The sequence below is a fragment of the Harpia harpyja genome, chromosome 12 (genome assembly GCF_026419915.1).
Source record: "Harpia harpyja isolate bHarHar1 chromosome 12, bHarHar1 primary haplotype, whole genome shotgun sequence".
Classification (NCBI taxonomy): domain Eukaryota; kingdom Metazoa; phylum Chordata; class Aves; order Accipitriformes; family Accipitridae; genus Harpia; species Harpia harpyja.
In genome coordinates, this window is record NC_068951.1 from 27,936,605 (window position 1) to 27,963,044 (window position 26,440).

Here is a 26,440-nt window from a genome sequence, read left to right on the forward strand (position 1 = left end):
AAGTAGGTAAACTAAGTAAAAACATCATATTAGAAATAAAGGGAAAGAAAAAAGACAACAAAGAGGAATGAGAGAGGGATGAGATGAAAGAGAAAATGAAAAGAAATAACCTGATGTAAATTGAATAACTGTGATGGGTCCTGAGTTAAAACAAAGATGGCTATAGAGAATGCAGCAAAGGTCTGAATTAGTAGAAGATTGAGATGTCAAATACAAAAAAGTCAGACAAATGAAAATAGAATACCATAGGGGGGAAAAAGAATAATCAGAGCAGCAAAACTATCTTCCAAGATAGCATTCCTTATAGTAGTAAATTTTTACTTGGACATGATAGGGCATGAAAGGTGTTATATTTATTTACACCTGCTGTGTTGTACTGCTGAGTTTTGTCAACAGAGGTGTTAATTCACAGGGCACAGCTGGCCCATTGGATGTGTTATTGTTATTCATAAACATGATTATTTTCATTTTTAATAAAAGGAGAAAATTAGATGCCTATAGACTTTTGAAGAAATCAGGTTCTCACAAAATGTGCATTCAGTCAATTTTATACAGCATTCAGCATTCGCTGATCTTTGATAATTAATGAATTCTGCAAAGTAGAAGATTTCTGAAATGATATATCTTTAAAATCCAAAAAAGAATCGATTAAGGTTCTGCGTCCTGGCCTTGGTCAGACTTTGGGTAGAGGCATTGCAGGAATTCCTACCAAGATGCTTAAGAGAGTGATATTAGCAATTAGTCCCTTCAGAATAAATCAGTATCTTGGCGTGGTGCAATGGAGTGTTATGCTAGACCTTTTAATAGCGACTGAGTTGTAAAATTAAGGATATGGTCAGATATGAATAATATTCTTCTTCCTTTTTTCCAAAGAAACATTAGGATACTTAGGCACCTGAATTCAATTCAAATTCAATGAAAGTTGAGACCCTAAATGCCTTCAAATACATGCAAATGTGTAAATGTTAAGAATACTCAGTATGTAAGATATCATTTAGGCAGAATTTTGATGTAACTTTAACGTATTTTCAAGTGAATACAGTATCTTATTTATGTCTTGCCCTAACTTATTTTCTACATTTTATATCACTGTTGGGTTATTTTAATTTCAGTTCCAGTTGTGCAGTCCGAAAGACTGCATGGGATGGTATTACCTAGAAACAGGAGCACAGTGTTAGGCACTTTTTTGCTTTGGCAACTTATCAACTTGTAGCATTGCTTCTCCCTAGTTGTACTGCTGTTCCACTTACCATGCTGAAACAGGTTACGTCTGCGTATTGACTCTCTATAGATTTCTACTGTTGTTCCAGGCAGTGCGGCATTTGAAACAATGCCATACATGTATGACAAAATAGGGAAGGTGACAGATGAACAGCTGCAGCTTGTTAAATAGCCTGCTTTAGTTTAAAGTTTTCAAGTTAATAATGTACGTAAGTTTCCATGTGAAAAATAAGTGAAAAGTATTTTCAGAAACCTGACCTACTAGAACCGAACACTACACATTCCCCCTTTTCATTCCAGGGGATTAAACATTGTTCTGAGATGTCTCATTTCCATAAATGCAGTGTTTGGAAGGTGATAAATATTTGGATATATCAAGGCAATACTTCTATTATTTTGTTTATTAGACCTCTCAAGATATCTTTGCATTTATTTATAATTTACTTCAAAACTCTAACATTTTTAGTTACAAAATTTTCATGAGTGCATGCACATTGAAAAAAAAATCTCCTCTCTTTGTACCTTGTACAGTAAAGGTACTTTGCAGCTCCTTTTTATTTTCAACCCACCTGTTTTAAACATTTTCAGCTATAGCACTATTTTTGACAAACATGATCTGCCAACAATTGCACAATTTTTAATTCAGCACGTATGTCTACAATCCTGACATACCTGGCTTGCAGCTTCTGTTTTCAGATCTTCATCTGGATCTATGCCAACTCTGTTAAAAAAAAACAAAATCAAAGACATATGGTAATGATCTGATGTATATTAGAGGGCTTTGAGGGTAGAAATGTTTCTCTTGTGCCACTCATTTCCTACTAGGTGAGAAATGCAGAGATGAGCTGACAAAACATTAAGATCATTTTTTTAATCAAGGAAGTTCTTAAGTTTTTAGGAAACTTGAGATTTTTTTTGAACTGCCACTCATAACACCTGAGATTAGATCTTTACCCTGGCTCTGATCCATATCTGGGGAGAGACAATCAAGTCATTAACCTTTGCTATGAAATTCTTAATTACTGGCAGAAGAGAGGTGTTAAGGAGGAACTGGAGTTAGAGAGGTATGTGGAGGATAGGACTGCAGGGCTCTGGCATTTCTTGACTGTGCTGCATTATGGGTAGCTTGTGGCATTTGGAAAGGGCTTTACTTGGTGTACAAGGTACGGGGAAGCAAACTGGAGGGGAGAGGAAACTGCAGTGGGTGATGTGCGAGATGATGAGAACCTGGGTGGTGTTTTACTAATATGGACAGGAAAAAAATAAGATTGGCTGTTAAAAGTGGTGTGGTGGAAGAATTGACATTCTGAATAGAGCTGATGCTCAGTTCTGAGGAGAAATGCAACAGAAATGTTATGAGTTGAATGACAGAGGTTTGTGCTGATGTTCACACCAAGAAAGGAAGAGGAGTAGTGAGGGATGATGAAAAATGAACCTTCTTATCACCAGAATCTGAAGCCCACAGCTAGGGTGACCAACAGCCTCTGAATGCCTTACAAGCTCCCATATAGCATCAGGTCCACCGAGCTAATACAGAATTTATTGATGCAAAGAAAATGTACTCTTTCACTAGATATTCATTTAAGGCCACTTTACTGTTTTTCTGACAGTCTTCCTTCTTGAGTATATTTTTGCTTTTGGTAATAACACATCAGAATAGTTTTAAAAATAATATTTAATGCTTAATAATAATTAAGCATTCTTTCCTGTAAGTATTATGCATATACTTTTATTCAGTCAGAGACAATGACAGGAACTATATGCAGAGTAGATGCTTTTTATATGTAAATACTGAATGGAAGAGAAAAAAAGACTTTTTTTTTCCTATCATAGCTCTTGAGCTTCAACAAATATGAGTCCTTCAGGCATAAATATTTGTATCTTTTTATTAAAAATAACAATCCTGGTGCTGACTCGACAAGGAGACAGAATGAATAGCTGTTTCTTTTTCTTTTTTTTTTTTCCTGTTGTTCTTTAAATTGCTAGAAAAAGATTCTGATGGTACTAACCTATTCATTACTTTGGAGTAAAGCAAGTTAGGTATTTTCCATTTCATTAAAATGGAAACATTTACATGGGAAAAGAAAAAGAAACATTCCACAGAGGTTTAACCATCTTTCTGATATTGGATTTGTTATTGTCATATACAGAACAGTTGTGTCTAGGGCCTTACCTGTGCTCAGCATTGTAAAACTACACAGTGTGAGACAGCCCTGCAGAGTATACAGGATGTGAAGGCTGAAACAAGGGCACAAATGCAGGTGTGATGGTCCCAAACTCATAAAACAGGTCAGAATCAGAAAGACAATCCCAGTCTCCTAAATGCAATTACATGCCCTGTTTATTAGACTACGCTTATTCGCTAGACGAGTTCACCAACACCACTACTTGGCCAACACAGAAAAGCATCAGCAGTACAATAGTTAAGGGTCTGCACAGTTCTGGAAATAAAAAAATTCAAAGCATTTACGCATGATAGGTGCAGCTGAAAGGCGAGGCTACAGCACAAACTTCCCCACACTCGGTTCTCCTTAATGAGCTTGACTTGACCTCAAAGAATCAGTCTCCTGGGACAGAAGTAATTTAGCCTTCATGCAGTTCTGAACTTACTGGAGTTGAGAAACTGCCAGTTCTGACTGATTGCGTGTGTTGGAGTTGTGATGTGTTTATTATAGAATGAGCTAAGACAACAGAAAATACTTCACCCGGGAGTAAAAGGACTGTAATAGCAAATGTGAAAAAGGGTAGGCAATGGGGCCAATAGGAGTTGGAGTTTCTGGCTGTGATATCATTTCAGCAACAGTGATATAACTACTAACTAATCACACTGACAACGGGAATCCATTGGCATAGAAAAAAATCTGGATTTAGAGTTTTGCAGAATTTGTGGTGTGCTTAAGCTTCTCTGCATGTATAATTTCTAATCCTTATGGTCACAGAGATAGCTAGTTGGTTTGCCTTGTTTATTCTGCAGACAATAGATTATTACATGGCACATATGAAGATACTCACATGAAATCTTAACAGGAGTATTATATTTAAAGCCAGAAAAAACCAGCAATAAATATCTAATGAAATCATACTTTGAAAAAGAAAAGAAGGTTTCTATGCCACATGAATGCCACAGATCCACAGATGATTCTTTCCTTTGGTCTAGTCTCTGTTCTTGTTTAAAACACTGGGTCAGATGCCATTGCTGTTTTTCTCATGGAATAGTATCTTGCTACTGGAAATTAGTGCGGATAGCACAATCTTACCTATTGATTTAAAGTCCCTTGGGAAAAGGACCAGATCATTCTTTGTGTTCTATGGGAGAGTTTTTTAATGCACTAAAATAGCGATACATTTTTGTAATAATTTGAACATTAGCAATTTTGTTAAGTATGCACTAAGCAGACTCTGTTCAGTCATTTCTGAAATTGAAGCTAATTATTTCATATCCAAACATAGGCTTGGGAGCCTAACATCAGGCACCTAGCATTGAAAATCATGGTCTGCTATTAACTCTGATACACTTGACATGAACTAGAATGCTATTTTTAAGTTGCAAATGTTGAAAAAACAAAGCATAACAAATTATATGAGACAGTCAAGACAACTGAAATTAAGCAGAGATATGCACTTCAAGTTTACATCCTTGACTTCCTCAAAAGACCTGCTAGATCTAATGCTATTGCTTCTAGAATCTGCAAACTTAAAATTTGCATAGATTACTATGAAGGCCTCTAAGAAACACTCTGTTAATATTTGTATAAACATCTTTCCCCTTTTAACCTTCTCAGTTTTCCATTTCTGTGACAAGACTTAATGCATGGTCAGAAAAATATTTTCTTAGTATTTTTTCTCCCATCTTGCTGTCAACTTTGTCTCTTTTCTCCTATTATGTTGTTTTACTTCTTGCAGTTTCCCTTTTCTGTCTTTCTCTGTCCCACTTTCCTGGTTGCTCTCTATTACTTGTTCATTTCTACTTGGCTCTTCTAAATACTGTATGCTTTTATTTCTGCCTTTCTATTTTTGCATTTTTTTATTCTATACATAAAACACTTAAGATGACTTCTCTTCCATAAAAACAAATGCAATGACTTTTTAATCAGATCTATATTGCGGTGGAGTTTGTTTACTCTATGTATTTAGATAGGCTTTAGAAATGTTTTAGATTCAAATATGCTAGATATGAAGGAGTTAAAAATCCTGAAAGCTGCTCTGTGTTGTTCTTTTTAATTCGGGTCTTTTTTTGGAGCCCTGTGTGTGTTTGTTTTTAAATAATGGCTATATCAAAACCTGGATTCAGAGATTGTTCAAAGTTGCTATATTCAAAATCTGGAAGTGAAGCTTGTGACTTCAGCTCACCTCTAACAATTAGGCCCAGGCATTTCTAGGGACTGTGCATTAGTCTGCAGAAGTACCCTTTACAGTTGATGGTATTTAAATCCCCATGTGCTATCAACTGCATCATTTTTTTAGCAACAGTCAGAATGCATTTGGTAATAAGAGGAGGAATTTGTCACTGAATACAAAGCAGTCGATAACATCTTTTCTGATGTGGTTTGAAATGAAAATGGATGGAAAGATAACTCCCAAATTGTCAGGGGAACCAGAAATACAAAACCAATCCATAGGAATACCAAGTAGTAAATCACTATTCAGGTATTGAAAACTTTTAATTCCCTCACTTCAAATCACCACAAAGTCAACACTGTAGGATAAAATCTTTGCTTTCTACAGTGAAGCCACAGAAAAACATATAAACTCATGTCTTCATAAGGATCTAGGCATGCAGAGCAGAACTTTTGGTGTACATACTTAAAAGCGCGATTCTCAGCCCTTCTGCAATTTAAGTGCCAAGAAATCTGTAAATAGAGATATTTCTATGAAATCTGAATTCTGATTACTGAAATTCTACTTCTGGGCCTGTATAGGCTTTCTGTATTTGCAGAACAGAGCCTGGTTCATGCAAGTTTAATCTCGCTTGCAGTCCCACCTAGTCTAGTTTGCACCTACCATATACTTACACTGGTTAGCTGTGCTCCGGGTGAAGCAGCCGGGACTGTATTTGAAAACATGTCCTGAGAGCACATAGTTGATTCCATCCTCTTTTTATTTAATGACTGATCAATTCAAGTGTCTTGCAAAGAACCGGGGAGCCTGGTTTCATCAGTCGCCTCAAACTGAGGTGATTCCACACCACACCTCTCAGAAGTGCCATAAATACTGGCCTGAGAATGATACGGGTGGTGGCACCATCCTGATGGCACCTGTCTTGTTGATGCTGCCTTCTTGTACCAAACATCTTTCAACTTCAAGCACCGATGAAGCCCCAAGAAACAGTTGTTTATATGTGTATTATTTAACGTAGCTAATGATTTAATAAACAAAACATCAGGCTTGCGAAAATTTACAAGGGAAATATCTCCTAATGTGAGTAACAATGTTCCCTGATCTAAGTGTATGATGGTGAATGTGTACTTGATGGAATATGATATTACAGATAAGGGTCAGAATTAGCCATGCCTCCTCTACTTCCTTTTCTAGATCAGTGGGGAAACAAAGGCAATTCAAGAGGTGAAAAGTCTGGCATCTCTTTCTGTTTCTGGTACCATACTATAAAATGGGGTTAATAATACTTTTTCCACCCCACTGCTCATGTTTTGTGTATTTAACTTGTAAGTGCACATCCTTCATTATCTTTGTACAAAATCCAGCTTAGAGCTATGGTTTTGTTTAGAGCGCTAGGAGTGCTGCTGTAAAATAATTAATAGCAATATTGGTTTCTTGCTTGTCAAAGGTTTTACAGGAAGAACTCACCCTTCTCAGTGCAATTGCATCAGCCTTCCACTGGCTGTCTCACTGTAACTAAAACAGTCTTTAAGCCTCAGTTTTTATCTCAAAAACTGCACATACCAAGAAGGGTTTTCTGAGTAAGTGATTTATAACCCAATTTTCATAGATGGCCATTAAACAGCATTTGCAACAGGAGTCTTGAATATTTTTGCATGAATAAATCTGAAGCTTGTAGCTATCCATCATCAGCATATTGCATTCAGTACAGAATTATTAACTGTAAAGACTAGAAACATGAGCAAAATCCAAAAAAGATTGTTTCACCACCTCTAATAAATCATTACAATTGAAATTAAAAAACCTTCAGGATAAATAATGATTACTCAGGCGATTATTCTTGTCCATGTGGCAGTAAGTGTGATGTGTATTCCTAACAAGCTGACACCTAAAATCTGCCTTTGCTTCTAGATTGCTATGTTGCTGCTATATATTGCTATTGCTGTGGACTGATGCTGTCAAAACCACCTGCTTTTTTACAGTACAATATTTTGATTGACATAAATCCCATGGAGAATTATGGCATGAGTATAGATCCTCAAAGTTCAGCTCAAGCTAATTTTTTTAATAAATGAAAACACTTTAAGTTTAAGGCAAGAATAATCACTTGGATCTCACAGCAGAAAGAGCAAATCAGTTTAATTTCATGCTGAGAAGGATTAAAATAAATTATCAGGTAAACAATGCTTCCTAAATAGTTATGACAGTATTTTGCCATGTGGCTAGTGCTTTCTATCTTATATCCACAATGTACTGTAATAGGGCAAAGAGAATGATTTTAAACCTGTAGAATCACATGAGAAAGAGATAAGTGTGCCATAGTTTGACTTTTGAACTTGTAATTTCATAAAACTGGTGAGATAGTTTTTTGGGAAATGCCACTGCAAAACATTAGTCCTATGGTCAAGGTCTATGGACCATTTTTGGTGGTCATATGGACAATTACTTGGTTGCAGAGTGGGCAATTAAACTAATATGATAACTCTATAAATGCCTTCCAAGTAAAGAAGGGCTGTGATACATGAAGATAATGTGTAAATGCAAATAGACAATGTCTGAAGAAGGAACTGTAGTGCTCTATAAGAGATTCACAAGTTATAGTCTCTAGATATGATCTTAAGTACCAAAAAGATTGTGAAATTGTGGATAATGTCACTGCATAAAATTTTACCAATCGCTTCCCTATAGCTGTGCAGCTGTGTGAAGTAAAATGCTAAAATTTAAAAATAGATGATGGCTTACATTTACATCATGCACTTATGCAGATAGTAACTAGAATGATGAACTGGATCTTTAGGTACCTGGTATTTGATTCTCTGTTCTGTTAATCCTATTTTATCTTGATATTGGGGGGGCTAAAATAGTTTGGTCACTTTGAAAAAACAAGGTACATCTGTATGGTAGAATGCAATGTGAGATGTCTTACAATCATGACAGCGTGGCACTCCAGCTCAGGAGTTCTGAGCAGCAGTGATTTATGTCCCTGTAATGCTTCTGGCACATGCAGTAGGTTATGAATGTCATTGTGCTATGTAAATATACCTGTAGTGAGGAATCAGGCCTCTTGCTTAAAAACATGAACCAAATTTGACTAAAATGAGCATCATTTAACTTCTGTGGAATTTTTAGAAATCACCATTTGTAGTAGCAGCAGTGCATGTGAATAGAATTGGACTAAAATCAGTGTGAAGGTTGGCAGCAAGCAAAATAATGTGAACTTCCGTGTGGTGACAATGTGAGAAGTGGGACTTGTTTTCAGGTCTAAGGAAAGATCATTGTAGTAGACTCTCAGTCTAGAGTAAGAGGTGTTTGTTAAATTGTTCATTACATTACGACACACAGGCTTGTTACACCGAAAATTAGCAAATCTAGCCGGATGGGAAATGCAAGTTGTGTGTTTATGTCCACAGACGCAGTAATTGCATGAACTACATTGAATTCCATGGCAGGTTGGAAAAATAGTAGCTGCTGGCTCTGCCAAACCCACTCTGCACAATTACTTTGCCCTAATGGCATACTACTTATAGCTAACTAAGCAGATCTAACTCGCAGCACATTGCTGCAAGTCAGTTCAGGAATTTTTTGTATTCAGGCAGTGGACTGCATGTGATTCCTACTTTAAAGCTTGATTCTGAAAAATGTAGGGCAAGGCCATTTTACATTCATGTGTATATATGTACATGTGTGCAGTCTTTAGGGATCCAAACTCATAATTGCTTCCTGCCTCTGTAACTAAGTGAGTGCGTGAGAAATTTGATTTCTGTACTTTCTCTAGAACTGTTTTCTTGGACTTCACAAGAGTTGCCCAATTAAATATCTTTGACGTGTGGCCCGTAAACAGCTAGTGAAACCCTTGGACCCTTGGCAGCAACATTAATCATCCACTTGGGACATCAGCTGATCAGCACTAATTTGCTTCTTTTCTGCACTCATGTCTCTTCTGTGAAACTCTCCCTCACTTTACTTTTTTTTCCCCTTCACTTTTGGTTTTCCTATTTATATATATGCTTATAGTAATATGTTGTAAATGTACCTTTCACTGCACTGTGCTATGCGATCCAGCTATCACTTTCTACTTAGCTGTTTATAGCTTTGCTTTGCTGAGTAACATTTCACTTGCATGTTTTATTTTCCTACTCCTGCTTTAGGGAGAAGAAAATCTTTTCATAAAAAGGTATTTTTAGTAGTCCGAATTTAGATTAATAAACTTTCTGTTTTAAAGTATGTGGAAAACTCTACCACTCTTCCCCCTTTTTTATATCCTTATCTGGAAAACATGTATCTCAAATGCAGTTGTTTTTCTAGGAACCTGGGAATGTTCAGATCCCTCTGGCAGTTCAGCAAAGCTTTGTTCTATTCCCCATTCCTTAGTAAGGACTGGACTGTATGTCCTGTGCTTGTGTGTCAGCCATTCCCCTCACCCTGCCCCAAAAGAGCAGTTTTTCTTCATCCTTCCTTTTTCTAAAATGCCCCCCATGGTTTTTGCATAGACTCTGAATTGCAGAGTGAGGGGAGGTTTCCAGAAGGTGCTCAGCATGGGCCTAACTGCTACTATTCAAGCCAATGTCACCGGTGTCACTGGCTTCAAAAGGAGCAAAGTTGGACCAGCACCGAGTGTTTCTAAAGAGCCTTTCCTTAATGTTTTTGCCATCTCTCAGGATTCCTGACCTATACAGGGATGTGGTGGTCATGTTAATTTTCCACTGATCATTGTACTGCAATCGCTCATCCAACATAGGTTTCATTAACAGATTGACCGGTTCAATGGCACTTCCTGGTATTGCCGTTATTTGCTATTTTCTCAGTGAAAGAAATAGATAGTTTCATGCAGCTTATTTATGTAAAACCCAAGATCTATAGAACAAGGGAAGCACTTTACTGCCTGCTTTTCAAGCATTTAAATTCTGTCTATAAGCTCCCTCTTGTTTTGAAGAGCAGTAAGTCCAGAACAGTGTCATAAGGTTACATGGCCATAGACAGTTAATAGTCACCGCCCTTCTCAGTTACACTCTTCACTTATTCAACAGGTATGTGATTACTGGTAGGCAATCAGACATAGAATTACAGGCAAAAGATGGGAAAGCTTGAAAGGACTGTAATCCTCCTAAATTTTTATTTTCAATCTCAGCTACAGAAAAAACCAAAACACTCAGCAAATCTAAAATTTGGATAACTCCATTGCTACAAGAAGCCTTCTAAAATGAAACCCTTATGCTAACACTAGAATCCTTAATAAAATGTTACAAAATTATTAAAAATTGGGTTTGTTCTAAATTGGAAAAAATCTGTTCAGACTCAATTGAGATGCAGATGCCCCTGGAGAAAAATGTGGTTACAAGGTCACATCACTTAGGAATAGAGAAACTGAAAAATAACAACACATGAAAAATAATCTGACTTGAAAAATTTTCTAAAATTGCAAGAGAAGTTTAGACATGAGGAATGTATGTGATAGTAGCTGGGATATACAGTGCAATTATCACTTTCTCAGTAAGGCTGCATTTTGCTATTTAGTTTTCACCTGAGTTTTATGTCTCAGATGAGGAGTGGGACTCCCAGAATAAGAGGATCCCTTGATAACGTATTATAGCATTGGTGCAGCATTGACTTAGGAGAAAGGATGGGATTTGGTACCTCTTCGGTAGTAATGGGGTTTGTTCTTTTGAGTGCTAAACCAGTAAATCCCAACAGAGTCAAGCTTTTGGCATATTGTTGGATCACAGCACAGAGTGGCAAGGCTGTCCCAAGGTGACTGTGATGCCTCCCATCCAAACTCTTTACCCTGTTACTGTTTTGGGGGAGAGGGGAAAAAAAAAAAAAAAAAAAGGGTATGTTGTGATTTCCCTTACTTTAAGCCAAATGGTCTTGTATTTTGAAGAGCACTTATTGGGACTGATACCAGCCTACATGTGTTAAGGACAAGTGATCATGCAGAGAGAAGGAGCTACTGGTGATGGCAGGTGCTTTTTTGCTTCTACTTAAGATGTTGCAAAATGGAGAGGTATAGACACACAAATGCACCTCTGCATCATCCTTTCAATAAGAGGCAGCACACAAACCACAATATTCATAAGCCTCCACATGCTTTAAGAAATTCAGTATTATTACCATACCTCTCCCTATGCTGTGAGGAAGTCTATAGATCAGATGCTCTGTACACAATTCTGAAACTGTATTAATAAAAAAAACCCTGGAACATTATTAAAAATGCATTTTCCATTAATGCAAAAAGATAGAAACACCACTGTATTAAAAGAAGTATCATTTTTGTGCATAACAAATGTCCTAATTGCTACTTTTATGAACTCTATGGAGATGAATACAGCTTTCAAAAAAAAAGAAAAAAAAAAAAGTCAGGAATTAGGCCATTTTGTTGGCATCTTTCTTAGACTACTAATGAGCTTTGCCAGCCAGGAAAAATGAGAACTGATTTTACAAAAGATCTGTATGAGGAAAAGAAACCACACTGAGATGTATTTTGACAATTTCTTACAGATGAGGCTAGTTAATTCTTGGCTTAGAAATAACAGTTCCCTCCAGTGAATTATGTCAATGATTTTTAGAGCAGTAAAATGTTTGTTCTGTGAATCACTTTAGGTGTCTGTTCCTTTATTTTCCTTTAACATAAACAGCACAGCTTTGGAAAGAAGCCCAGGCTATTGTAGATGCATTACATTATTGCTAATGTGATTAACCCAAAGTAAAACATTTAATGCTCCTGAAGCGTTAGTCTAAATAATGAGAGGACCAACTCTAAGTTCCCTGGGCTCACAGCATGGGGAAAAACATATCATGCACTTCATCTTTTGCATTGACATTTGAAATTTATCACACAAAGCTGATACTGGGAGCAATTCTGTGCATAGCCATTTTAAGTGAGGAGTAATGCTGGTCAAACTAAATGCATGCTACAAACAAAACACGCTGAGTAAATGCTTGCTACTGGCTTTGCTGCTGAGAAGTGGTGACAAGGTACCTGGCATGAAAGCCATCACTGATCTTTCCATTTAGGCTGCTCTTTTCACAAGCAGTTTGTAAATCAGCTGTGTTGCTTAAGTTCATATTTAATTCCCAGTTTGAAATATGTTCACCTAAGTTCTGTCTGAAATGCTCAGAACAGCAGGAAATGATAGTAAGGACTTGTATGGATTGATTGACCCAAGGCTCTATAAAACAGATATATGGTATATTGGAGACTATACCTTCAAAGATATGCTGTACAGTTGTTTTACCAAAGGGTAAATCAAAATGGCATTTCTGAATTCTTGAAATGGTCTTAACCATGCAGCACAATGGCCTTTAGAGCTGAGGTCACTACATTCATAAGCAGATACATTGCAGCTGGTAATCTGAGTAAGCATTGATAGGATTTTTTTAATGTTTCCTCATCTAGAAGTAAATATTGTAGGACAGAGTGCTCAGCTGTAACTTAGCCATATAAATATAGAAAAAAAAAATCTGCTATGAAAATTAAAAAAATGCATTTATTTTATTTTTTAGTTATCTATTTTCAGATCAGATGCATAATCATTAAATTTTGCCAACTCTGTGCATTCATGTTCTTTCTACATTTGAAATGACAAATCAAGCTTGATAAAGGAAGAATCTAAGGAAAAGTCTCAGACTGAGTAAAATGTTACATACTAAAATAGAAGAGTTTTGCCTAAATTTGCATTGTCTGATATGTGCACTGTCAACAATTATTACCCTTTCAGTTTTAATGGCGGAGAAACACCTCTGCACATATGTGTTGAAACACTCTTTAAAGCCACTTTAAATACAGCAGGATAAACAGTAGTGTCATTTGTGAAGACAAAGTTCTAAAACACTGCTTAATGGAAAATTTAACTTTTCATTTCTTTTAAAACTCTCTGCTTAACAAACAAAGAATAAAAAAAATACTCAAAAAGACAGCCATTTTATTTAATTTTGCTACTCTATGATTAAAAAAACCCTACATAGATTGTATGTTCCTGATATAGTAAATATCAATTAAAGTGTAATAATCTTTTTGATATATCGAGGTGCTGGAAAAGTATGCTCCCCTTCATCATCTAGTGTTTATCTCATTCCACATTGGTTTTTATTCATGAATTGTTTTATTCCACTATAATCTTGGTCTGATAATTGCACTGTTTAGTTTAGACAGTGTAGATTTCAGTTGATTTTAAATTTGCTTTTGCAATATAATCCTTCCTTCAGAAACTTGGCCATCTTTACCAGTTTCAGGCAATATATTTAGATCTCACGTGGCTGTTTCAAAAAATATTTAGACCATTCATATAAAAACTTATTGTCTCCAAAATAGATACTGATCTGTAGTCACACTGTTTACAATGCTAGACAATGCAAGAACTATTATTGATATAAATGTGCATGTGTGCATGCTCACAGACTCTCCAACTCTGTACTACAGGGGTTCCAGAGGGGAAAAAATATTTTCTAGTGCTGTTGACAAATTTGGACCAGATGTCATCCCTGACAGTGTAAGTTCTGCTAGTCACACAGTGATCATGGAGCAGTATATAACTTTGATACAGTGTTATTCGGGTTTGGTTTTTTCCTTTTTGGTTTGTAGGAGAGTTTTACTTGTACAAGAGCAGCAACAAAGATAGATACTTTTACCTTAGTTGCTATATTTATCCAGAACTATAGGAACCGTCTTTATTTCACAGTATGTAAAATTCCTTTCTAGACTTCAGGAAGTACACTAAATACAAATGTTAGGCTTGTTTTTTTACTCTTGAACTTAGTAGTCTCACATTTTTAAATATGCATGACTTGGTAATAAATTCATTCATTTGGAGAGAATAAGAGCTTAAGTGGAATGTAAATGATCCAGAAGCCCAGGTCTGGTGCCCGAACATAGGTGAAATTCAACTTACATACATACATTTGCATTATGTCATGTTGTATTCAGAAGAATTTAGGAAATAATCAGGCACTGATTTTGCATTTGCAAATACTTATTCTAGGAAAGCAAAGGTTTCAAATGTCAATGCTAGCTTTTTCCTTTTGTGTCAACAACTCAAATGTGGCTACAAACCTCTTGATTCTGCTAATTCCGTCCATCTCAAGTCAAAAATTCCCTAATTTTCTTTTATTTTGGTAATGAACTGAATTGGCATTCTTGTCTGGTTTGCTGGGGGCTCTCTCCTAAGCATGTGCTGTTTCGAGATTTTTATGCTGCCTGCACCAGTCCTTGCAAGTCTTTTATGAGCACCCTGGAGGAGGGTTAGTCACCCCCTTGTTGAATAGTACATATTAACTGTGACACTGTAGTTAAGGTTGATAAAACACTTTCTTTTTAATTAAAGCCTTCATCTTTCTACAAGAGCACTTGGAGACACTCTTCAAAGCTTCTAGGTTTTGGTGGTTTTTTTTGTTTTGGTTTGTTTTTTTTTTCAATAATTTTTCTTCTTCTTCTAACCATATTCAGCTTGAGCATAAAGCCCGAAGCACCCAGTTGAAATTGGCTGCCATTGAAAATGAGTGCAGTGGAAAAGGAGTACTGGGAGGATGAGATAGGGAGCGTACTATAAAGATTCATAGTTTTATTTATGCTTCTTGTGTTGCTTTGCAGTGTGTTGGAAGGTGTTTGCTGCATTATGGTTCAGAAAGGGATTCCATTCCCATTGTGTTTTTGCCTTCTTGTAAAAATAAGAGTAAACTACTGTATGTAGCAACTATGAGCCAACATATGAATTCAAGCAGTGATGACAATGAAAGCAATAGCTTGCATGAGATAACGAAGAGGCAAAGTGAGAAAGAGTGAGAAATTGCCTCAATCAGGGATTCCCAAAGCATATTATACTTCTGCCTACAGGCCAAGAAAAGAAATGAAAGTTATTATGACAGCCTGCACCAGCTGAGGATCTGTCCCCATTTTTCCATTGCCACCCAGCTTCCCTGGGGCTCTAAGTAATTCTCTGTGGCTAGTGACTTCAGGCATATGTGATAGTTCTGCCGGTGTATTCATAAATATGTGATACTTTGACATTGGCTTCAGGTTCCTACCTTACTGAACAGAGCAAGAAAACTTGATAGCTGAAAGGCAAGTCTAATGCTTAAAATTCTACATGCCCTGCACCCTAATGAATCAGTAAATACTGTGACAGTACTTCTTAAATCTAAAGGATTTGCCTTGTGTTCGAGGTATAACATTGGGATCCAGAGAGAGTATAGATACAAGAGTTGAGTCATAAACCACAAAAGCTGTTTTAATTTTTTAAAAGCCCTATAAAATATAACTTTTCCTCTTGTCAAGAGAGAACAATTATTGACAAAATCATCAATAAATTAGGCTTTTTAAAAAGGATTTCGTGTAGTTTTTGTTAGGATGATTGCTGACAGTCTGTTTAGTTCGGTACAACACAGTGTAGTAGAAAATACCCCAGGGAGCTTGCTACCTAAAAGGCAGAACGGGGAAGGCAAGAGACACTGTGAAACTCAGAAAAGATTAATTAATTTTACATTCTAAATGTATCACTGCTCCTTTCTGGGACATGCGTCTTCTTTCTCTTGCTTAAGTGTAGTGCATGTTGAAGTATACGTAATAAATTGGATTGAAAGCTGTGACATTTGCTTAATCTAAATTGGAGAACTTGTCACTTGTTTATAATTCAGATTTTTAACGTAAGTGATAGCAAAATGGCACACAGCCATTATGACTTAGATTTCAAAGTGATAGGCAATACAAAGAAGTGCTCTGACAGAGAATCCAATACAATGTTTCTTTTTCTAGTATTGCACTGAGCCTCAATAAGAAAGGATGTAGGCTATAGACTGTGTTTTAGAATTAAGTTGGGCAAATAGATGATTTTATTACTTATCATTGTGAAAGCTTTAAAATAGTATTTCTGAAGATGTGAAAAAAGGAAATAATGCCACTTTTTTAGTCACTAAACTAAGACATAGCAACTGAACCAGATTTGATAACTCATTTTATGGGCTGGGAAGTTTTCTTAATACTTTCAGAATCAGTGAAATGTAAAACCATGCCCAGGCGTCAGTTTCAAAAGGAACATAGGCACTGTTGGGTGCACCAAATAGTCCCCATTTAAAATGGGAGCTAGTCACACAAAGCCTGAGATCTTCAGATCAATAAAGGACAGTCAGATCAATGGGAGGTAATGTAGCCCCACTGACTGCAGGAGAAAAAAAATAATGATCTTTGGTCTTTTTTAAAAGCTTGATCTTAAGTAAATTCAAATATATGTATATGTAAGGGTCAGTAGGTGAGAAAGCATATGAGCAGTCATTCTCCTGTAGACTACTGAATAGGGTACTGGAAGTCCTGGATTCTGATCTTTACTACACAGAAGATTACTGTATTTTAGTTGACGACTCATTTTACGTGAAACAGAAACACTTATTTGGACAGGAGCTGAAACCTCCCTAGTGAACACATTACACACTAGTCTACAGAATAATTTTATCTCATTTTCTGGTTCAGTTTATTAAAACTATTTTCTAACTTCTCTGCTTTCCTCATGTCATGGATACCTATGCGTACATGTGCAGAACTGGTGAGGTTTGGGCTAGAATTCATCCAGAAAGGTGGAAGAAATACATGTGAATCGAATGAGGCAGATGAAGCAAACCATCAAGTCCATGCTGCTAGTTGATGCAGCAGGCAAGAGGGAGAGCAAGGCCTCTTCTGCTGTGTCTAAAATGAAAACAGAGGCTGCCACAGTGTTTGTAGGAATCCCTTTGGCTGGAGATTAGAAAAGCTCAGGGACTGATCAAGGGTCAGGAGATTCAGGCAGACTACCTGAACCTACACTGTGATTCCTGACCAGGCTTAATGCTCATGGATAAGTGAATAGCAAAGGAAACTGGGAAGTTCAAGGTCACAGTGTACAGTACCTTGCCTACTTGTAAGATTAGTTCAGCAAAGCATGGGTTTTTAGAATTGCTGTTTAGGGTATTTTACATAAACAGCACTTTGTATAGAAACTTTTATATAAACAGCTGTTCCATCTATTTACAAAGAAAATATCTTGGATTTCTTAACCCAGAATTTTAGGTACAATTTCAAGATTCCTTTATATGTTATATGTCATTATGTAACAAATGGTGTATCTCTCTGAAGAAGTAAAAAATGCAGAAACTGATAATATATTTTTAAGTGCACTGAAATCAATTACTTGCTGAGATAAGTAATTTTCTCACTTAAACCTCATAGATGTACTGACTGGCAAATCACTGTTGGGTTGTTTCTGCACTGATAATTCACTATAAAAAGCCTGTATTATAGTGTAATTAGCTGTTTACTAAATGCTAAAAGCCCATTCTGCTATACAGAGCCTAGGTTATTTAATATCTGCTTTAATTAACCTTTCCCATTCAACTAATTCTGGAACAATTTGATAGATTTGTTATCAAGTGTGCCAGAGCTTTCCTTACAGTCTGTTTTAAAAGAGACCAGAAAGTTCAGAATTTCTGGAGGAATGTTTCATGAAAGTTGAAGTCATGCAGTTCTCTTCTGTCACTAAGTTCCTCTGCAAACCTAGATAACGCTGAGTTATACCAATGTATGCTTTTATTTGTTTGGATTTACAAGAATATTTCTATCACAGCCCATACAGTGTATAAGACCATTAAGGCCTAATTCTCTTCCCAGTTAGCAACTTTTTTCTTGTTGGAAGACAAAAGATATGTGGTTTGGGGTTTTTTTTCTACACTTCATGTATAGTTTAAAAAGGGAATGTTCTTGCACTGTGTGAAATACTTGCTAGCAGAAAGGAAAACCACAGGAAGGATTAAAAAAAACCCAAGAAAGACTGAGAAATTTAGGTTTTTTTCAGACTGAAATGATATTTTAAGTCAAAATGAAACGAAAACTTCATCCCTTCAAAATGAAACATACATCTCGTATTTTCTTGCTGAAGAAATTCCAGTATTCTTTGTCAAGCAAAATGGGAGAAGAATGAACATATGCACTTTGGAAATTAAGCAAACTAACAAATGTGAAAAACATATTAATTTAATACCCTTCTATTTTTGGGGCCAGCTGACAGTACTACACAGTTCTTAAAATATCACAGTTCAGTGAGTTTCCAGAGCAATTATTTTGTAAAAAGCAACAGTATCTGATCAATAATAGAGTTAAGAGGTATCTTGATCAATACCTATAAAGCAGGGATATAAGATTCATCTCAGTAAATGTGATTGTTATTTTTTCTAGAGCCAGGATTTCATACCACATATTTATCTCAAACTTTTAAAGGCTCAAATTATCTTTCTCTACCTTCTATTTACCCTCAAACAACACAGTTTTGGCATATGCTTGAAGTCAACTGTGTTTATGCTTGCACCAATTTAATTTTGGTGGACTAGTTAGAGATAGAGGTTCAAATTAATTTGGCATATTTTGGTAGAAAGTAATAAATCATCAGTTTTGTTCTAAAGTCCCAGATAATTGATTAAGATGTTCCCTGGCAGTATTTCCAGATAGCTTTTTTTGATTCCTTATTTGTAGTTTGAACAACTTCATCATGTTGACTGCTGCATAGCAGCTAGCTTTTGTATGACAGGGAAATGCATTTTAATGGAAGAAAAAAATGATTGCATGAAATGCAAGAAAATTTTTTTTTTTTGCATATTCAGATATATCAAAGCAACAGTATTTTAAAAGATAATAGAAGAAATATTTTAATTGACACAAATCCTGCTGGATGGATTCTATTCCAAGCTATAGGTTTATTTATAATTTTCTAGAAACACCTATAAACTATTCTGGGTTTTTGGCACGTGGAAAATTCATCCTATCGTTTATTCCTAGTAAACGGAAAGGCATGAATCTTTCTTACTGCTGTGTAATATTCCCTCTCTCCTGTACCAAATATTCTAGCAATAAAAGTGTATCTTTCATTTCTTTCTTCCTTTTCTGTTTCCAGTAGCAATGTGGAGCTAGAAATACAAGGTATGTGAGGTGGGATTTAATTGTCTGCCATGTTAGGAGACTGTGCCCAAAATTAGACCCCTCTGGCCAAAAAAGACCAACAGAGTTGACAGCAGGAGTCAGGTACACGTTGTGTGCAAGTCACAATTGCAACACAAAATCTCCCATTCAACAGCTGCCCAGGACTGCCTTTCACAGCTGGAGTCAGAAAGCCCAAGTCCTCTGTATTTTGGTGTTTTATTTTGTTATCAAGCACAAATGTTTATAAACCTTGTTTAGTATCATTTGGGCAAAATGCTACGGTGAATAACTCTGAGAGATCAAATGCACAACTTATTTTAGCAGAAAAGTACCTTGCAAATAAATGATAGGCATTTCAGGAGATCACTGAGATTCATTACCTGGACAATTTCTCATTTTCAGTTAGAAATGAAAGGAAATTATCCAATCTCTCTTTTTATAATAACGTCTAATACATTTAATGTTTAATTTCATACTGCTGCTTGATTTATAGCATTTACCAGGCTAATCATGCTCTAGCTACTATTATAATAGCAGCTATTATATTAACCCTTTCAGCATGGGTGTGCCCCCAAAAGTGTTTTCTTTGCTTACAGATAATCTCATATGTGATGCTGAACATCTCAGGGTTTGAAGCAGAATGCATTTCCCTAATATGTCTTTATTCAGGAACACCAGACCGTTTCCTATTTCTTGTAGATACTACATACATACTATGGGTATACATACCCACAAATCCCGAACTGGTGGCAAAGACCACCAGGCAAAGGGAAAGTATCACATCTAGCAATATTTTTGTATAAAAAAGATCTTTAACTAGGATCTAGACCAATATTTTAGTTTGTGCTACTACAGGAGATCAAAGGGAACAAAGTGATAAACCAGAATCTGATCTTATGCTCTCTGTGACCCGTGTCACAATTAATCAAGAGATTACCATGCAAATTACTCAAATGCTTAATCTTTAATGTGCTTGACCAAACTTGAAATTGCTGATATTTATAGCAGCTAAAATGTCTTATAGCTGAAGCTAAAATTCTGCCTCTTCCTCTTTCTGGATTACTTGTTACCCATCTACTAGCGGGCAGAGAGCAACTGACAGCCATGCAGTTTCCAAAGTCAACCCTAAACTACTATTTTTCTGTCATATCTGGAGTACTGTGTGGGAGCAAGGATAGGGCTCATCAGCAAAACTACTGTCGTGGTTTAACCCCAGCCAGCAACTAAACACCACGCAGCCGCTCACTCACTCCCCCCCACCCAGTGGGATGGGGGAGAAAATCGGGAAAAGAAGCAAAACCCGTGGGTTGAGATAAGAACGGTTTAATAGAACAGAAAAGAAGAAACTAATAATGATAATGATAACACTAATAAAATGACAACAGCAATAATGAAAGGATTGGAATGTACAAATGATACGCAGTGCAATTGCTCACCACCCGCCGACCGACACCCAGCCAGTCCCCCGAGCGGCGAATCCCTGCCCCCCACCTCCCCGTTTCTGTACTGGATGGGACGTCCCATGGTATGGAATACACCGTTGGCCAGTTTGGGTCAGGTGCCCTGGCTGTGTCCTGTGCCAACTTCTTGTGCCCCTCCAGCTTTCTCACTGGCTGGGCATGAGAAGCTGAAAAATCCTTGACATTAGTCTAAACACTACTGAGCAACAACTGAAAACATCAGTGTTATCAACATTCTTCGCTCTGAACTCAAAACATAGCACTGTACCAGCTACTAGGAAGACAGTTAACTCTATCCCAGCTGAAACCAGGACAACTACGTGTCTTGAAGATAACACTCCTTTGATAATTGTGGGACAGTGTCTTCTCTGAGCCATTGTTTTGGACCATCCACAAACTCACATAAACTCTTCCTTGTTAGTTTAGTTTTATTTGAATGATTTTCAAGGTGTTCTTTGCAATTGTGAAACTTACCTTTTAAATAGCAATGTAGATTTTGTGACCTAAGAGTCTGCACGTAAATCAGTAATATCCTAATGCTGAGGAGAGCCTAGGGAGTCAGTAACATGGTTTCTCATGTATATACAATTAGTGTTTGTTAGCACAAGAACGTTCAAACTGTCATCAATATAAAAGATGCTAGGCAAAATGCTGTGCTTTAGGTGTTCACAGGTGCAGATAGTTGGACAGCTGAGGACAGTAGTAATTTTAAAATAACAGCAGTATTAATGGTTAGACTTGTTACATTACATTACAGGTGTTTCTGGATTTTGGAGGGTTTTGTTAGGATTTAAAAGACTTTCTAGGCAAGGACAGTGCGATCTCTGTTGAAAATGTGTCTGGGTTAAAAGGAACCCAGTGGGCTGAAGAGGCTTGGCTGAAATTGCGCTCTCAACAGAAGTGTTTATTGTAGCATGATTTAAAATACTTACTGTACTATGGTTAAAGAGGAATATGACCCTGGAAACAAAGACTGAGCTTTGTTTATTGGAACTATTTCTGTTACTGAGAGGGAATACCAATTAGACTGATTATGAGTATTCTAAAACCAAAACAAAATAATAAACAGTACAAAGTGCACAGAAATATAACAGTACTTGAAAACATACTGCCTTTAATTGAACTGTTCATCTCTATGTTGTGGTCACTTGCAAATTACAGTTGAAGATACTTAGGCTGACATTCTGTTTTCAATAGTAAATCAACAGATCCTTCACTTTGACTAAATTGTTTTCCAGGACTCTAGAGAAAATATGACCCAAAGGAATACGGTTATAGAGGAGAGAATGTGCCAAGGCCAGGAGAAAACATTTAATTAAACCTCCTTTTCTAAACTGACTTCCCTTCCTCTTGACAAATGGTGAAAGGAAAAGGTGTTCAAAGGAATACAAGCAAAACAATTAAGGTTCGTAATAATTTATAACTATTGAATTATGGATCATCTGAAGATATGAACACATGCTCCTGGCTGTTGCATTCAGAGTATCTCAAGGACTAATGTTTCCGGAGGGATAATCCTTGTGCACCTATGCGAGGGCGAAAAAGGAAAACTAACATGCATTTACTTGGAGTAAACCTTCCACTTCATTTAGGAATAAACGAGGAGCAGTAGAGATCAAACTCCTACATGAATCTAGTTCATAACAAATGACTGTAAGGAGATGTACTATCTCATGTTCTTTTCTATGAGCAGAGCAGAATTCAGCAATGGAGTACAATATCCGGATGAGGCTCTTAACCAGGCAACAGGGTCACTCCTCCTTGCCTTAGCTGACTGCAGCTTCTGCCTAGATCAGCTGTCAGGACACCATTCTTTCCAGCTCCATAGCCACATCTCACCCCAGTAAGATTAGAGAAGGCATTGCTCCACTTAGCATTACACAAAACTGTCTAAATCAAACTTTTGAAAGTGACTTAGGAGCTTCACCTCCATTGAATGTCAATGTACGTGAAGTTTCTAAGCCACAGGACTTTGCAATATGGTATAGAACATGTGTTTAAGGCTTACTATTATTAGTTTTACTGTTTGGGAATTTACAGAAAATAGTTACTTTATCACTCTGGAAGTTTTATACGGTTAGAAGAGTCTCAAGATTCTCAATACTTGTATTTACAGTAAGAGATAGTGTCTCAGGAGCTGAGGGGGCTCCATCACCTGCTGGGAAGCAACAAAAAGGGCCCAGTACGGTTTGCTCATAAAGCTCTGGGGCAGGAGGTTGTCAAGCATATGCAAATGCTTTCAGGTCAGTTGAAGGCTGAGACCTATGTGACCTCTGCCTGAGTTTGTTGTGTTTGACCACCTTCTTAAAGCTCCAAATACCAGAGACAGGTGCTGCCCGTCCTTTACCCATGCAGCAGAATACTGCAGGTTGTATCCATCCTCAGTATCTGAAAGGTTTCTTCCTCATTATCAGGTAAAGGTGCAAAACCCCAACCTGGATAGTGATGGAAGAAGTCTTACATGAAAGGTGAGCAGTTTCTGGTGATGGCTTGATCACTGAGTACAGCGTTGAGTAACACACAATTCTGGCCTTGTGCCCGCAGCACAGCAGATGCTGTAAATAGAGGCTGTTATGAAAATCATGAGTTTTAACATTGCTTATGTCTTGTTTAGATCACTTTTAAGCCAGTTCGTAATTGTCCAAAGACTTCTGTTTAGCAAACACAGTGGGATTAAGCATGGTAACATAAGAGTCCAGTTATATCACCACCTCTCCCATAGATCCCATTCATACAGATTTCTACAAATGTGGTCTTGAAGAAGATAATTTTCTCTTATAACTGATTTGACAAAGGAGAGTAAATAAAGCTATCCAGATGCTACAACCATATGATGGCAAATCAGAACTTAACTCTGGCAGAACTCAGAAATAGGTAGATTTTTAATAAGAAGGACTTGTATGTCATTATAAAACTGGAAGAAAGTATCAATCTTTCTCTATAACTGGAAAAATATAGTAATGTAGGAAGCACCATCCACCTTGTCTAAAACAATCTGTTAATCCTTTGATCTGAAGTGCATCCTTCTTTGTTCTTAGGCTGTAGAAAAGGAAGGTTCCTGCTCAGCACTTCCTGTTGTGGAGCCCTGAGGCTCAGTCATATTTTTACCACCATTTCAGTCCTTGAGATTTCTTACCACAACTGTTGCCTTTCTAGATAAGGCAGAACTCACTCTTTCTAAAGCCTGTGATATTGTTTTTTTTTAAATCTGAAGTGCCTCTTCTGGGAAGCAGAAAGAGCAACTTTGGAAGCTTAAAGTACAGACCAAATCTGATCTGAGCTTCCTATGTGGCAGCAACAAGTGCTACTACTGTGGCATTGTAAACTGTCTTTCTGCAGCATCTCTTTGAACACAGGGAATACTACTATAGAGTTTAGGAATAATGAAAAGAATATTTGTGTTACTGAAAGAGTAGCACTATAATGCTGGCCAAGGCTATGTTGTTACTGTAGTTGCTCTATCATAAAGTTCTGTCTTTTAGCAGTCTATAACCTGTTGATAAAGAGCTGGGGGAAGCACAGAATCTTACTCTACCAACCAATTTTTTTTTGGTAGACAGCCATGGTCACAAGCAGTCAAGCTACAGCATTTAGCCCCGCTGCTACCTGCATCCCTAATGCAATATTCTGGTAAACATACACCCTACCTTAGCCTTTGATATTGGAGATATGGATTAAAGTGTTGGATACTGAAGGAACCAAAATCTTGAATTCCTGAAAGAATAGCTTATCTGTGAAACATTTTTATTGTTAAGGGATATACTAGCATTCCCAATGGTATTGAACTCTGCTGGCTTGTGACTTTTGGGTGCTGATGTCTGTGAATGCTCATTTCCTATTGTATTCAGTGGATTTGCAATATGGAAATAGGTGGGAGTTTAGGAGTTAGCAGTGTTTTGATCTTCCATTTTTATGCTGTAACACTGAATAAAGTTATAATTTTACGCTTCAGATGTGATGCAGTCAAATAGTTGGCCTTCTTTCAAAAGCATTAACAGCTAAGCCAGATTCTCAAAATGGTTTGGATATAGCCCTATCACGTTTTTCCCTTTTTCATTCAGAAAACAGTGCTGTAGCCATACCACAAGGAAACCCCCACAAAAGAATCCCGTCTGGTTTATGTTTTATGGTGGAACTTCTAAAAGTGGAACAAGAAAAACTCAGCATAAAACTTTAAAAACTGTCTTTAAAAAATTTACTTTGCCAAAATAGCTATAGATTATATGAGTTGGTAAGAAGTCCTCCAATAGGTCTTTCTGCAACTTTTAGTCTGAGTTTTTATGTTCTGTTAGTGTTAGTCAATGCAGATTTACCATCAAAATAGATACAGGTAAACCCCTATAAGGAGTCTGTATTTGGGTTGGTTGAACGATTCAGTATATGAAGAATAAATAGAACGCTTGAGACAGCTCTTTTGACTTTGGTGGCTTCATATCAGCAATAGAGATACGTCTATGCGTAATCTGTATATGACTTTTCCTTTCCTTCATTGCTGTAGATGTGGATGGGGGTTACTGCATGCTTTACCCTTGTAAACGGCAGATTTTTCTTCATGCGGATAACAATATTGCTCCCAGTTTACCTGCACTCTACTCCTAGCCAGTCAGCATTGTTTCCCATACAAAACAGTTGAGTCTCCACAGCAATGATATCCCATTTGCTTATGTAGTCATTTCAAACAGATCTGAGGACTCTTAATTTATAGTATGTGAATCCTCTCTTCTTATTCTTTTTACGTGTATTAGATTGTTTTTTGAGTTATATTTTTTACTCTTGACTCATTTCTATGTTTTGTGTTCTCAGAGATCACTGACTATATTAAGGTATGCTGTATTTATGCCAGTGTAGTGTGAATGAATGACCAGCTGCTGTTCACCATCAGAGACCTTCTGGCTTCATAAATGCAAATAAAGTTTTGGAAGTGTATAACCTTGACATTTTTTAGGTTTAGTTTTGCCTAGATGGGCAAAGAGAAATAGCTACCTGCAGTTACGAAGCTGGAATCTGAACAGTAAAAAGAATAAGCAGAGCTCTGGAAACCTCTGGAAGTGGATCCAAAAGTTTGGGTCAATTAGAAGTTAGGGAAGGCAATATAGTTGAATATTAGAAGAATAGTTTGTTTTGATTTATTTCATTTACTGGGTTGGTGCTTTCTCATAGAAGAGTGCAATGAGGAGTTGCTCCCGCTGAGAATGTGAGTTTGGACAGCCTTGGTCGTCCCCCAAAAATACAGTATGCCAGGCCTCTGGCATTAGTATTTACAGGAAGTTGGAGGTTTGGAACTGAAGTTTTATGTGAACTAGAGATGGCATGTTTTTAAGGGCAGCCAGGCACATAGACATAGCCAGTTTCTAAAATACGTATCAAAGGCAATGGCCAGATAGGCACAGTATTGGCGGTTACTATTCAAAGCTGCTTAGTATTTATTTAGAATATGGAATAAAAATCTCCTTATTCACTGAAGAACTGCTGCAAAGAGATGCACAAACTCTGG

The 26,440-nt window shown here is 36.9% G+C and overlaps 1 protein-coding gene across 1 annotated transcript in view; it reads right to left on the bottom strand.

The window, feature by feature from the left end:
- The window catches only part of SLC9A9 (solute carrier family 9 member A9), a 219,552-nt gene that overhangs the window by 61,906 nt on the left and 131,206 nt on the right, over positions 1–26,440 (bottom strand). Inside the window, exon 13 of the mRNA XM_052804257.1 lies at positions 1,894–1,942. Coding sequence (XP_052660217.1) covers positions 1,894–1,942 — 49 coding nt within the window. The remainder of the gene's footprint in view (positions 1–1,893; positions 1,943–26,440) is intronic.